At 48.2% G+C, this 16,160-nt stretch overlaps 1 protein-coding gene across 1 annotated transcript in view; it reads right to left on the reverse strand.

Annotated features, from left to right (window-relative positions):
• LOC119448858 (adenylate cyclase type 5-like) overlaps positions 1-16,160 on the reverse strand; it is a 741,406-nt gene that overhangs the window by 88,864 nt on the left and 636,382 nt on the right. The window contains exon 6 of the mRNA XM_049665963.1: positions 10,745-10,881. Within this exon, the coding sequence (XP_049521920.1) occupies positions 10,745-10,881 (137 nt within the window). The remainder of the gene's footprint in view (positions 1-10,744; positions 10,882-16,160) is intronic.

Consider the following 16,160-nt stretch of genomic DNA (forward strand, 5'->3'; position numbering starts at 1 on the left):
CGCCGTAGCCGTCGCCGTCGCCGTCGCCGTCGCCGTGAGGTTCCGTATGACGTCAATGGAGATGAAATCGTCGCCGCGCGCCGAACGCTGTATGTGCGAGTGAAAGGGCGCGAGGGGCGCGCGCTTTCACGGGGAGTGAACGCACGGGGAGTGAACGCACAAACGCGCGTTCTGCGCCGTGCTCGCTTAAGGGCTGCAGATTAAGCGTCTCTTTCCTCCTTTACAATCACCATATATGTAGAGCAAACGCGCCTTCTTCCGACGCGCGAGAGGCCGTGGGGGGAGGGGGAGGGGGGGAGGGAAGGGGAGGGAAGGGAGGCGACGTTTAGTTGCGGCACCAAGTGCCTATTTATATCAGAGGCTCCGGCAACAGTCACCAACGCCGCACGCATTTTGAGCGAACGCGGGCAAAACGCCGACGGCGTCGACAATAGTTCTGCGTGTTGCCGGTGCTGCTGCATGTCCAAGTTTATACAGCTGATAAAGCTAATATCATTACTCCGTATAGCTCTCTACAAATTTGCTATCGCAATTGATGCTTCGCCTTTCAGGTGAAACTGCGACAACTTTTTATGGAAAATCCAGGCGGCGCCACCGTAACTTTCTTCCGAATGAGCGGCCCCGCCCGGCGGCCGGACGCTTCTCGCGTCGGAGACCCTACCGCAGCTGCATGGAACTTTGACAGGCGGATACTCGGTGGCGGCAACACTGAGATTATTCCCCACCGATCTATTGTAAATAAAATGAAAAAGATCGGCGGAAAGAACGCAAACGACGCAACAACGCCGGTGCGTCGAGCAGACGACAGCTATTCAGCCCGCGAGCTCGCCTCAGCCAATGAGCGTTGCCGAAACAGCGAGAACCAAAGTTTATTGGCCGTAGATTCAGAAGAAGGCGATGGCAGCGCCGCCACATTTTCCGTGTTTTTTGCTTCACCCTCGCCGCTTGCTAAGGCTTCCGCTGGACCCACTCCCCCATTCTAGTACACTCTAGTCGCGCCTCTAACCTAAGCTGCTTCGCATTGTCGCGCGCGGAGCCGCAGGTGATGCCATTCGTTGCGCAATCCGGAGAGGAGAGGAGGGTTGGAGAGGACAGGAGGAATGCCGAGAGGAGAGGAGATGAGACAAGGAGAGGAGGGGGAGGAGGATGCGCAGTGCGGGTGTGGACGCGAGAGGAGGAGGAGGATGCACATGTGCAGTGCGGGTGTGGACGCCGCACGGCAGAGGGAGGGAGGGACATAGCCCCGACCATAAGCTGCTTCGCATCTAAAAAAATAGCGAATACGTTAAGGGTGGTATCCATCTCACTGCAATGGACGTATGTTCGTCGACGGGATAATAATGAGTGTTTCAAAACTAATACAGCCAGTTATACAAGAATGTTGATAAACCGCTCACTTGTTCGCGAGAAAGTTTTACACGGAAGTAGTACTGTGCAGTGCGTGTATTTCAACAATAGGTCGGGGACCCGCATTAATTACCAGTACGTCGACGATAAATTCAAGTAGATATGTGCGGTGACAACACTCAAAACACTTAGATTTCGCTGTAACAGAAAAATGGCGGCCGCCGCTCTCCGCCAGAGGTAGTCGCGTGCACTGTTTCACTATAGCGGCGACTAAGGGCACCATCATGCAATTGCAGCGTCCCGATGATCTCTTAGTCATAGGTAGAAGTCATCATCATCATCATCAGCCTATATTTTCGTTCACTGCAGGACGAAGGCCTCCACCTGCGAAATCCAATTACCCCTCTCTTGCGTTAGTTGATTACAACTTGCGCCTGCAAATTGCTTAACTTCATCACCCCACCTAGTTTTCTGCCGTCCTCGACTGCGCTTCCCTTCTCTTGGTACCCATTCTGTAATTCTAATGGTCCACCGGTTATCCATCCCACGCATTACATGGCCTGCCAAGCTTCATTTTTTTATCTCTTAACGTCAATTAGAATATTGGATATCCCCATTTGCTCTCTGATCCACACCGTTCTCTTCCTGTCTCTTAACGTTAGGCCTAACATTTTTCGTTCCATCGCTCTTTATGCGGTTCTTAACTTGTTCTCGAGCTTCTTTGTTGACCTCCAAGTTTCTACCCCATATGTTACACCAATAGGATGCAATGATTGTGCACTTTTCAACGACAGTGGTAAGCTTCCAATCACGATTTGATAATGCCTGCCGTATGCACTCAAACTGAATTTTATTCTTCTGTAAATTTCCCTCTCATGATCAGGGTCCCCAGTGAGTAATTGACCTAGATAAACGTACTCCTTTACAGACTCTAATGGCTGACTGGCGATCCTGAATTCTTGTTCCCCTGCCAGGCTATTGAACATTATCTTTTTCTTCTACATATTAATGTTCAACCCGACTTTTACACTTTCTCGGTTGAGGTGCTCAATAATTTGGTGTAATTCATCTCCACTGTTGCTGAATATTGCAATGTCACCTGCAAACCGAAGGTTGCCGAGATATTCGCCGTTGATCCTCAGTCCTAAGCCTTTCCAGTGTAAAAGCTTGAATACTTCTTTAGGCATGCAGTGAATAGCATTGGAGAGATTTTGTCTCCTTACCTGACGCCTTTCTTGGTAGGTAACTATCTACTTTTCTTGTGGAGAACCAAGGTAGCTGTGGAATCTATGTAGATATTTCCGAAGATATTCACGTATGCCTCCTGTACTCCTTGATTACGCAATGCCTCTATGACTGCTGGTATTTCTACTGAATCAAATGCCTTTTCATAATCTATGAAAGCCATATAGAGAAGTTGATTGTACTCCGCAGATTTCTCGATTACTTGATTGATGACATGGATATGATCCATCGTAGAATATCCATTCCTGAAGCCAGCCTGTTCTCTTGGTTGACTGAAGTCAATTGTGTTGTCCTGATTCTATTGGAAATTATCTTGGTGAAAATTTTATACAATACCATAGTCCCTTAATAGCTTTTTCAGGTCATGAAACTCCCACCTCAGTTTAATATAGAGCCAGCGCCTGCAGCTAGGGGCGCCATAGTAAAAGAAAGGCCACCTAGCCGAGCGGCCGCCGCTGGCAGCGGCGGTATTTTTTCTTCTCTAGTCACGTTGCGGCGAAAGCCCAGCTTCATTTCGATTTTATTTACATTCTGTTTGTCGTAGCAGTTACAATATCCAAACTTCAACATCTGAGATTGTTTTCTAACCGAAATCAAGGCACGTACAAAAAGTAAACAATCTCAAAGTCAGCTGGCGGCACTGTGTATCAGCAGACGACGCGCATAGAATTCTTCTTACTGAGAAATCTGTCGTTAGTTGGTCCAACCTGCTTCGATTAAAACTTTTAAGCCACTTTTATGCGCTGTACAAAGAATAAGACATTAGCAGCGTGGCGTTGCCAGTAAACGACAACCTGACTTCAAGGTCGTGTGCTGTTACCGAATTCCGATTGCACTCGAGCCGTTCAGGCGATGGTGACAGATTCTTATCGCACGTACCATAAAATGTTCTAGGACGTCAGATTTGTTTGGGACAGGTACATCGGCAGATTCGCAGAAGTGAATGAAAGGCTTGATTGAAGGAAAGTATTGTCATTTTCACGTATCGCAAGCTTTGCTAGTTTTCGTGCGCATTATTCCAAATGCGCGACAAAGTTATCAAACCCGATTTTCATTGTCAATATACACTATAAAAAACACACGGATTAATATGCCCGACTGACTCAGCACTGCGCTTATTAATCTGTAACTCGCACGAGCAGAGTGACGAGGATTGACGGTCCGTTGCACTCAGTACCATACCTCCTTGGCGAACTGCGACCCATAATATTATTTGAATCGTGAGCTTCATTTGATGCAAATTTAGAATCATGTACGCACACACACGCACGCACACACTCATGCATGCGCACGCACGCACACACACACGCACACACACACACACACACACACACACACATACACGCACATGCACACACACCATGCACACACACACACATGCATCCACGCGCACACACACACACACATGCATCCACGCGCACGCACGCACGCACGCACGCACACACACACATGCATCCACGCGCACGCACGCACGCACACACACACATACACACGCATCCACGCGTACACACACGCACGCATGCATGCATGCACGCGGCCGCACACACACACACACACACACACATGCACGCGCACGCACACGCACACACGCATGCACACGCACACACGCACGCGCACGCACATGCACGAACACACACGCGCACGCATGCACGCACGCATGCACGCACACACACACACACATACAAATACAAAGTACGCGTCCAAACTTTCAGCCCACGCCAGCCGCATCTGCAGTCTCTCCGGGTTTAACACGGAGAAAGGTGGCCTCTCAGCTGCGGAGGCGCCGCAGCACGGCGGCTATGTGCGACATATCAAGCTCTCCCATAGAGTGACGGCGGAGTTTCGTGACCAGAAAAAGTATTGAGGGACTATGACAATACTGAAAGCAAGCTAATGGGTCCAAAATTCCTATTCTTTAACGCCTTCCTTCTTATGGATTAGTATAATGTTGGCGTTCTTTCAACTCTTTGGTTCACTTGAAGTCGTGAGGCATTGCGCATAAAGGGCCGAATGCTTTTCAAGCATGATATCTCCTCCATCCTTGATTAAATCGACTATTATTCCATCTTCTCCAGCAGATTTTCTCCTGGTCATGTCTCGAAAGGTCTTTCTAATTTCATCGATTGTTATAGAAGGAGCCTGTGTATCCTGTTCATTACTTCTTCGAATGAAAATAGCTTGGCTGCTCTGTGAACTGTACCGGTCAGTTTAGAATTCTTCCACTGCTTTTACTATGTCATCGAAATTGCTGATGATATTACCCTGCTTATCTTTCAGTACGCACATCTTGCCTTGTCCTATGCCCAGTTTCCTTCTCATTGATTTCATGCTAGACCCATATTTTACAGCTTCCTTAATAGGTAGAAGTACAAGGTAGATATTGATTAAGAAACTAAAAGATTAAAAGATTAATGAAATGTGTACAAAAATACTAAAGGGAAAAACACGTACAGCATACGTGATTAAATCAAGCAGGCTAGGTTACTAGTTGTCAGCGCCCCGTTAAAAGGGAAGGCCATTAAATTATCACCATCATAATCGGCGTTATCAGTGGATGCATCGTTCTAGAAAATACCTACATCGGATTTATTGCGGACGAAACTGGTAAGTCATGCCTGAAAGCTTGGTGCTAAACCAAACTTACTGCAAAATGGTACCTCTGTATAAAATTTAAGTGTGAACAAGCCAGTGGTCTAGCAGAAGGAGTCACGTGTACCCAGCGCTGTTATCTCTGGAACACTCAATATAGTGTTACCACTCGCCAGCGACGCACTGGCATGGCTGAATCTCGCCCAGACTCGTGACGCGGGAAGTGAGAGGGCTATAGAATATGCTGAAAATGAAAATTCAGCGCACCAGTGTCCGTGCCTTTGTATCGAATAGGCTTTGACAATCTTGAAGGAGGCTTTGCAACCTCTTCATGAAAGTCTATAACCGTTCTATGAAGTTGTGGCGTTCTTCCTTTCCCATATTGCGCCCTCATAAACAGTGCAGATGAATATTGCTTCAAAAGAGAAATACCAAAGAAATGGAATTGCAGGATTGTTCGTCCGAACATCTTCAGTGCCACAAAAAATAAAGGAACTAACGAGCGAGAAAAGGATAGTAAAAACGTGCGCTCAAAGATGCTCGATGAACAAACGAAAACTAGGTTTCAGTTACGCAAAATAACGGGTATTTGGGGCTCTCTTCATTATTCGTACTGTGAACCCGACATAGATATTGTTACGATGGGGTGCGCTTATTTGAACGATGAATTGATGAAAAGGGGCCGCGCCGACACCAAGCCGCTACAAAGACAAGCGCACTTCGTTCCCCTCTTCATTTGTCCTTGCCGTAACTTTAGCGTAACATTCTTCCCGCCACAGACGAAGACCGCTGGGCGAGTAACTGCTACGTCCACTCGGAGTCACATGGATGACAGCTTTTCAGGCGAGCGACGTGATCAAGCTGCACCTTCTTAGACCGGTATATAGCCATTAGAAAGGACACGAGCAATCGAATGTCAGATCACTTAGGCGATTGGTGATGACGATAGGCCCAGTGTAACGAGCCAGAAACTTCTGGCACAGGTCGCGCTTGCGAAGAGGTGTCCAAAGCCATACTTTGTCCCCTTTGTCGTATGACACATTCTTGTGGCGTGAATCGTAGCTGATCTTGGAGCGGTCCTGGGAGGCCAACGTACAGAGCTCAGCTATGCGGCGTGCTTCGTCAGCGCGGCAGAGAGTCTGGGCAATAGAAGAGTCCGCATGAGGAGTAAAAGATAGAATGGGGTCAAGGAAGCTGCGGGGTGGTCTGACATAAAGAAGATAAAAAGGGCTGCAGCCGGTAGTTTCATGCTTTGCAGTTTTGTAGGCGTATGTAATAAAAGGCAGGATGTCACCCCAATTTTTGTGCCTGGAATTGACATACATCGAAATCATGTTGGTCAAAGTTCTGTTAATGCGCTCGACGAGACCATTAAATTTTGTTGCGGGTGATACGGGGTCGCGTGGCGAAACTTGCAAGCACATAGACACAACAGCTCTTCGACTACGTCGGCCACGAACTGGCGACCGCGATCGCTCACAATAACACGAGGGGGTCCATGACGCAGTATAATGGAGGACAGGAAGAAGCTCGAAACATCAAGAGCCGTGTCCCTCGCCATCGCTGCGGTTTCAGCATAACGTGTCAGACTGGTCGACGAAGACTACAATCCAACGGTTGTCGTTTATTGAGCGCCGGAATGGGCCGAGAAGATCTACTCGAACCATTTCGAAAGGAGATGATGGTGGTGCCACAGGGTGAAGGAGTCCGACCGGAGCGGTATTAGGGCGCTTGAATTGCTGGCACTTGTTACAACTGGCCAAATAATATTCAATATCCCGTAGCATATTATTCCAGTAGAATCGGCCCTGAATGCGGTGGTATGTTCTGGTGAAACCCAGGTGCCCAGCGGTCGAATCGTCGTGCATAGCACGGAGCACGTGGATTCTCAAATTCTTAGGGACCACTAAGAGGAGGCGGACACCATCAGCCGCATAATTCTTCTTGTAGAGCAGGCCATCTTGGATGACAAAGCCATTGTTACCTGTCGGCTGAGCAGATGAGGCGAAGAGGGCGTCCATGCTGCGGTCGTCACGCTGCTCTTCCTGGAAGGTGGCCAGGTCGGGGGAAAGAAAATGTCGCAGTTTCGCCCGAAAGGTGAAGCATCAAGTGCGATAATAAATTATCAAAGAGCTATTCGGAGTAGGGATATTAGTTTTATCGGCTGCATAAAGTTCGACACATTCACATACTAACTTAATTAACAAGCGTGCTGTCAGCGCCCACAAGCACAAATGAATAGATCACACTCGATGACCGCAGACAACCACTGTCAAAACGCTGGCAGCAAGCGCAGCCGCCGCAGCGAGCGAAGGTTCGTGCGGTCTATCGCTTCAACAGAAACTGAGCGGCCAAATGCACAGCGCATACAAAGGTCAGAGCCGTGTGGAGATCGCTCGCGCGCGACAACACCGGAAGCCCGTACCTGCGCAAACATAATAAAGAACCAAGCGCAAAGCGCAAAGTACATGAATGCATTCGTTGGCAGAGTAGAAGCCCCCCCCCCTCTCTCCCGCGCTGCCTTCCCGCTTTGCTCCTGTCGCGTGGGAGATTGCGTCGCCAGTTACCCTTGCGCCGCGTTGCAAGATACGCATTTGGTGCCGCAGCAAAGCGTCGCCCCCTCCCTCCCATACCACCACGGCGTTTCGCGCCACGGAAGTCGCGTTTGCTTTCCGCTGTGCGTTCCCTCTCCGTGATATATCGCGCGTCCCACGCGCGCTTTCACTCGCACATACGGCGCGCGGCGACGATTTCATCGCCGTTGGACTTTATACGGAACCTCACGACGACGACGCCGACGCCGACGGCAGAAATCTGCTTGAAGTGTCCATATAATTGCTATCGCAATAAAAGAATGTCGTCGATGGCGGCCAGAAACCCATCGAAATTGTCGGCGTCACATGCACTTGTTGGTAGAGAGAGCTTGGAAGACAATCGGCGTCCGCATGATGTCGGACACTTTTGTAACGGACTACAAAGTCAAATTCCTGTAAACGTTGCGCCCATCGAGCAAGGCGGCCAGACGGGTCGCGGAGACCAACCAACCAACATAGTGAATGGTGATCAGTAACGATCGTGAAGCGGCGCCCGTAGAGATAAGGCCTGAACTTCTGGACTGCAAAGACGACAGCGAGACACTCTTGCTCAGTGACGGTGTAATTCTGTTCGGCCTTGCTCAACGAACGGCTGGCGTATGCAATGGCATGCTCGGCGTCACCAAAGCGCTGCACGAGGACGGCGCCGAGGCCGATTCCACTCGCGTCGGTGTGCAATTCTGTTGTGGCAGAGGGGTCAAAATTACGAAGTATGGGGTAAAACTACGGGAAGGACGGAAGAAGAGGAGAACGAAGTGCGTTTGTCTTTGTAGCGGCTCGGTGTCGGCGCGGTCGCTCATACGACGGTGGTGACGTGCGTGGGCGATGAGGACAAAATCTGGCGACGTGACCGCGAATACCGCATTGGAAGCAGATGCTCACGGGAAGCACTGAAATTGTTCATTAGCAGGATAACTGGCACGGCCATCCCACTCTTGAGAAACTGCAGGTGCTCTGGGTGAGTAACCGACGTGGAACTGATAACTGGGATGCACGTTCAGAGTAGAGTTTGGCGCTCTTGAATGAGGAGCGAAGTTGTAGGCGTCTACGGAGGCGGCGGTGATTGACGTCTCACCGAAGTCGTAGTGAGAAAGGGGCTCTCCAACCTGTGGAGTCGAGAGCGAAGCCGCCTCACGTCGGTCAAGCTCTTCGCGCACCACTTGCCGAATAACTGACGCAAGGTCGTATGGAGCTGGGACCATGCACGTCCACACTGGCGACGTTAGTTACGTTGGCCAGGCGGCCGAACTTGGTGTGATACGCCGAGCTTTCAAGGCTTCAAACGTGCGGCAGTGCCGAATGACATCACTTACGGAGTCCAGACTGTCTTTGCCGATGAGCAACTGGTACACGTCCTCAGGGATCCCTTTTAGAAGGTGACCAACTTTGTCCTCTTCTGTCATCTGAGGGTCCAGAGCCTTGCACAACTTCAGTACTTCCTCGATGTACGTCGTGCAGGTTTCGCCGGGAACTTGGGCTCGCTGCATTAGGGTTTATTCTGCACGCTTCTTTTTAGCTGCCGGATCTCCGAAGCACTTCTTGATTTTATCTACGAACTTATCCCACGTCGTCATGCTTTCTTCGTGGCTTTCAAGCCACACAGGCGCGGTTCCCTTGAGGAAGAAGGCAACGTTGTTAAGCTGGGCGGTGCCATTCCAGCCATTGAACCGACTTGCGCGTTGGCAAAAGCTGAGCCATCCGTCCACGTCTTCCCCGGCTTTTCCGGCGAAGATACGTGGTTCGATGCAGGGCTGCCATGGGTAGCTGGAAGAAGGTGGCGGGTTGTCGCCGTCGGAAGCCACCTCTGGTGGCAGACCGGAAATTCGGCGACTTCGGCGAAGCTCCATGGATTGCGCTTCTGCGGGCGGTTCGTCGTCGTTCTTCGGGGCCACCGTTGTTTAACCCCGCACCTCCACCAAAACTGTTACGATGGGGTGCGTTTATATAAAAGATGAATTGATGAAAAGGGGCCGCGCCGACACCGAGCCGCTACAAAAACAAGCGCACTTCGTTCTCCTCTTCTTCCGTCCTTGCCGTAGCTTTAGCGTAACAATATTTATTTCGAAACGGATCCTTCAATCCGCGCAAGTGTGCTTTAATTCTTTGCAATCACACACAGCAAGGAATATAAGTTGTCACGGCTTCTCACCTCGTGGGACACGTCCTCCATTCAATCTGTAGCGCTGACTTGACGTGTTTCAATATTCATTCTTAGAAAATTACGCGCTTGGAGGAACTATCGAATGACTGCCTGCTATAAATTGAAACGCCCTAGTTGGTGTCATTTTGTTCCTACTGGTCAGCACAGATTTCGGCACTCATACTGAAGCACAGAACGTTTGTGCCAGGATAACCTGGACTAATGAGATGCCTGTTGCAATGCAACACAAATACTCCCGTATGTACGCAGGTAGAAAGTGCGCACGAAAGATGTTTTCCGCGCCTATTTAGTGTTACGAGATTCGCCACAATTCCTGCACAGACCTGGTTAGCTTCGCTCTAAATAAACACGCAAACATATTTGTCATATTGATACATGTATCTTAGCGATGCCCCATTGAGGCAAGACAAAACTCTATCATTAAAGTTTATCTATCAATCCCCGCTAGAACATTCTATTCATTTATTCGTTTTCAGTGCTAGCTGATTGCAACTTGCGCCAGCAAATTAGGAGATTTGCAGGCGCGAGTTGAAATCAGCTAGCGCAAGGCAGGGGTAATTGGAGATCGCTGGGTGAGGCCTTCGTCCTGCAGTGGACATAAAATAGGCCGGTGATGATGAATAGTATGTCACTAGTTACTGTACCTTACAGGGTCTTCTAGTCTTTAGCCGGTACCTCAGACATCTGTAACACTTGATGCCGAAATAAAGGCGATTTGATATTTGATGTGGTCGTGATGCAGCCAGAGAAATCCCGTCGCGTATCCGACACTGCTTAAGCCTCGCATTTTATCTAGCCGCCGCCTTACCTCACGTTGTCGTAACAATGGATGTAGATCTTGTGAAACTGAGAAGTGAAGAACTTCCGGTGGTCTTCTTCGTTCGATATGTCCTTGATGATCTCTTGCGCCACAAAGCGGGGAAGCAGGGACAGCAACAAGCTCTCCTGCGATGAGAGAGAAGAGAGCAGTGTGCACAATGTCATTTTTACAATGCCGCAAGTACACTCCGGACTAGCGTGACGCTATCAGCAAGATCGACACACTATAAAAGTAGCTCTGGCTATTTGAACGGGGGCAGATAAGGTTTGTATTTAGCTGCGCTCGCAATCTAGGTACAAAAACTAAGAAGATGACTTGCTGGAATGACCGAGGCAGTGCTTGGATGCCTTGGACCGTTTCTAATGCCTATTTAGTGGTGTTTTGTGGTTTAAGGGTCAGCATAGTTAACCATCTCTGAACCGCGCATTTCATTCAAGTTTTGACCCAGGTGCTGTACGTTACTTATACGTATATGCGGAGAGAGTCGGAAGACTGTCTGCGGCCTACGCAAGAGGCATATTGCGTTGCGCGCCGTGTTAACGGCGGAATTTCTTAAAACACCTAACGAGTAAACTAAACGCTATTGTAAACCGTGAGTAGACGCTGCAGTGAGCACAAAGTGCGCATTTTTCTTTATTTAGGGAAGGTTGCGCTTGCACATAACTAACGTCACCTGCACTGCCAAAAAGCACACCTTCTTTTGCTACGATGGTCAACAAACTTGTAAAAAAAAAAAAAGCGCCCCCCCCTTCCTCCTTCCCACCTTCCTCTGATGGTGGTCGTATTAACCAAAACGAGCAAGGAGGAAAAAAAAACAAACTAAAACTGAACGAAGCATCACCGAGAAGTGCGCGACTGAGCGTCCAGCGCCCGCAGGCGGTAGCATCAAATTAACGCTCGTGCATAATTGAAGTACCGCGTGAACACTTGATGACGTCGGAGCGAGCGAGTCAAGAAGCCTTCAGAAGTGCTTGTGCGTCCGTAAGTCCGCGCGGCGGTTGGCTTCCACAGTGAAGGCACATTAGGGGGGAAGACGAGAAGTAGATGAGGATAAAAGGGCCAGCGGCGCGGCTCGCAGCCGGCAGGCACAGAGAACTTCCCTTAGCTTGACCGGCTAAGTGCTTTTCAGGAATGCTAATTTCTCGGTCCGTGAGAGGAGCTCTCGCGTCGAGCGACATAGGCGGGCAGTGCGCCGCCGTATGCTGACACGACTGAGAACGACAGAGACGGTGCTCTTTGGCGGTACTGGCCGTCGCGTTTCGAGAATTCCGCGGCTCGAGCGAAACAGTTCAAGTATTTCGAAGCTCGTCGTTGGAATCCGAAGTGCCGATTGGTGGCCCATGTCAGAGCCAAAGAAACAAAAACAAGATGCTGACAAAAAGTGTGCCTGTAGGCCTGTCAGCTTGTACTGGGCGATACTAGACTTCTCAATTACAAAGGCATGTGCTCTAACTATAGACAAAAGATGTCTATGTTATCGCACGTAGATATCACGTTGCTAGCGTCTAGCTATAAAACAATTGACCCTTTAGCACTAAATTACAGTGCAATGATCATGATCCTCAAAAATAAAGAGCACAGACGTATTTACTGCGGGCAGGTAATAGGATCTTTTCCCCCATAGTCAGTAGGGCAGTGGTTGAAGTATGCCATACCCCCCCCCCCCCCCCCCCCCCCCCGTATACTTTTCAAAGCGGGCATTGCCGCCTGCAGACTGTCAAATAAACCAGCCGAAGCCGGTAATGTTATTTTTATTGCGTATGTCCAGCGCTTCTGGACCGAGGATCGTCTTTCTTGCTTCGCTGCGACAGCAATTGCGCTTTATGCAAAATTGATGGCGGCGGGACCTTGGTAAATTTGTCGAAACTGTGAATTCCTTGGTGCCGTCTAATGATATTTGAAAACAGAACTACATTGCCCTATTTAACTTAAGGGCAGGTGGACAGGTCGGAATAAAGCATAATGTACAGGTACTTAATGGTTCACCACGAATCATTAACAATACAATACGTTATTGATAGAAATAGCTGTCACTGACGCATATAAAGACGTTTCCTTTCAATGGGCAATAAACTGTTGATCCACAATGCTCCAAGATATATACATATATATATATATATATATATATATATATATATATATATATATATATATATATTTATAGGACGTATTTCTTCGGATTCGGGTTTAAGAAATATGAAAGAAGTGCAGGCGCACGTAGAAACAAACACATTTTAATTTCTAAGTTTAGGCCGGGGTCCGGCCTTCATCAAGGGTGCGAATTCAGCTCTGTGTGATTGCTCTGTGTGATTGATGAAGGCCGGACCACGGCCGAAACGTCGAAATTAAAATGTTTGGTTTTCTAAGTGCGAAATCTTTTACTTATATATATATATATATATATATATATATATTGTACTGGAGATTATCGGTGCCGGCACGGCAAAGTGTTAGGAGTGCGCGCTCGATCGGTGTCCAGCTGAGACTGCTCCGTCTTCTTGTACTTCAGTCAGACGCCCTGTGGACTTGCATGAACATCCCGTGACATTTGGTGGAGGAGCTGGGTAACGTCTTCCCCGACCTGGAGCTCCGCAGCCGTACGTTGCCATGTGCGGCCACAATGACCGACGACGCCGGCCCTTCGCAATCCGCTCCCCCCCCCCCCCCCCCCCCCCCCGGCTGTTGTGTGTTCTGATGCGGTACGTCAGCGCGAACCTGCCATCTTCAGCGGCACCGACGATCACGACGTGGAGGACTGGCTTGCAGAGTATGACCGCGTTAGCGCGCATAACAAGTGGGCTGATCGCGACAAGCTGACCAACGCCATATTTTATCTGACTGATGTGGCCAATCTGTGGTTTAGAAACCACGAAGCCGAATTTACAACCTGGTAAGCTATCACCGAGATCCTCACTTCGGTCTTCGGCCGTCTCGCTGTGCGCCGACTCCGTGCTGAACACCGTTTGCGTGGTCGCGCTCAACAAAGCGGTGAAACCTTCACGAGCTACACTGAGGACGTCATCGATCTCTGTAAGCGCGTGAATGCGCTTACAGAGGTCGATGCGCGTGAATGCGCTCAATGCGCGTGAATGCGCTTTGCGTGAATACACGCAAAGTGCCTCGAGCGGCCAGTCGAGCGGCAAGGGCTAATGTAGGGATTTTCCTTTGCTCTACACTAATGATAATAATAAATATTGCGCTATATATATTATCAGCAGGCCAAAATCACTGCGTCATACAACCGACAGTTTGACGAAAGACTTGAGTTTCTCATCCGGATAACGAGAAAATTAATAGTGTGTCATAGCGACTCAGCTTGGCGCACATTTTCGATGCAAGGTAAGATGGGTCGTTAGGGATATCAGGTTGACAGGCTGAGAGCCCTTGCATCTTGCTACTTCATTTCGCCTTGGACTTTGTAAAGTTCAATGAAGTAGCACCTTCGATCTTATTTCTGTCGGACAGTCGTCAAAAAAAAAAAAAAAAAAAAAAAAAAAACAGCATCGTCCAATACGGCTGACAGGTCCATACAAGCGGCGAGGTTATTTCACTCAATATTCAAGTTGAAATTTACTGTTTCGCAAGCACCCGTACCTTTAAGCGCTCGTGAACGACTGATCTTATTGCAAGATTGGTGGGGGAAGGGGAGGGGGAGGGTAAGTTCTAAGTTCAGGTTCTGTGCGCTGCCTCTATCACGTTTTTCTTTTCAATAACTATTTTACGTGTGACCTTAGTAACATGAGAAGACAGGCAATAAAGGAAACCAAAACGGCGTGTCAAGTGAGTACACGTCACTATACGACTATAAGTTTTCCGAGAACGCACAATGATAAATGGAGAAATCGTCAGCTCACCTGCTTTTGATCTCTTTCTCCGTGCGGTAGCGTGTCTCGATGGATCGCCTCGTCTCCAAGAAAGCATTTCGTTGAGCTCTGTCCGTCAAATACTTTGTGTACATGCTGACAAAGTTGATGCAGAGATACAAGCAGGAATTCGTCAAAATCTGCAAAGCGATGAGAAGAGGGAAAAACAAGATTACACTGTTCATGCACTAAAATCAGCGTGTCTGAATCGGTTATGCAAACTTGCTCTTTGCAGCCAAATTAACACAGTGTCACGCACATCAGCTGCACTTGTTCTATTCAGCGAATGATGTAAACGCATTATGAATCCACATCTATCTATCCCGCGTATAAGTGACCAAATTGTTACTAAACCTTGTCATACTACGTAAAGAAATTAGCATAAACAAGGACTATCCAGTGCGGAATAGTTAAAACGTAGGCATTGTGCGTGCGTCTTGGAAGTGTGAAGCTTTCCCAATATTTGTTTCTTAACGTTCTGTAATCGAAAAAGGGGCGCTCGCTCATAAACCGCAACAAATGATGCGATGCTGATTAAGGTATCAATTTAAAACCACATAACGTTATCTCTTTCCTTGTATATGTCGGGACTTGCTGTCTCATGTCACGTAACCTCTCAATACGTTTCGCTACTGATGCCGAACAAGAACACAAATTATGCAGACATATGTGTCAAAAAGTATTACACATGCACTTCAAAAGCAGATCAGTTCGCAATCAAAGGCACTCTGGTCTGCCGTCAATAATATCATGAGCGAATGTTATCTCGAACGGAATGAAATTAACGCTTTTGGATATGTTTAGCAAAACATTTATCGCCATGTTTTCTGCACTTGCGCGACGAACAGCCTTCTTTTTTTTCCTTTCGCCCTGATCTGCAAAAGCGCTTTTGTAGCAACCTTAAGTCATTAGTTGACCTAACCTAGACGAGCAACTGGCGCTACCGAATCAAATATTACAGTGATAATATCAAGAACTCTTCATGAGCTCTCAGTTATTAATAATGTCAGTATTATATTTAGCGTGTTTCAGTTTGTTGTATATTCGTCTTCTACGTCGGGTTCGCATGACATATTTTCGCATGACTGGCAGCTGTTGTGTGGTTGCTTATAGCATTGTCTAATGCCGTTGTCTGCAATTGCACTTTATTAACAATATTATTGCTGTTGTGTTTTATTCGGCTTATCTGAAACACGTCACGCATCTTGGTATTTACGGGCAGCACTGTAAGCAAACGATAAGCCAGCATAATTATGGATGAAGTGGCAGCGACCAAGATTGTTCGTTTGTGTGTCTGTGTATGGGATTTTATGGGATAACGACGTGAAAGAAAAATATCGTACGCCATTTCGAATAGTGCCATATGATGGAGCAATGCTTATGCATGTACGCTACAAACTAGGATGTTTGTTGTTGTTACGCTGCCACAATCAACGCGCAGTTTCTTCGTGAACACAACGGAATAATAACGCGTGCACTTAGCAGCGGAGAAATATTTTTCGTTCTTGCGCAGCTCTGTCGCGCAGCTCTGTCGACAGCGT

The sequence above is a fragment of the Dermacentor silvarum genome, chromosome 4 (genome assembly GCF_013339745.2).
Source record: "Dermacentor silvarum isolate Dsil-2018 chromosome 4, BIME_Dsil_1.4, whole genome shotgun sequence".
Classification (NCBI taxonomy): Eukaryota; Metazoa; Arthropoda; class Arachnida; order Ixodida; family Ixodidae; genus Dermacentor; species Dermacentor silvarum.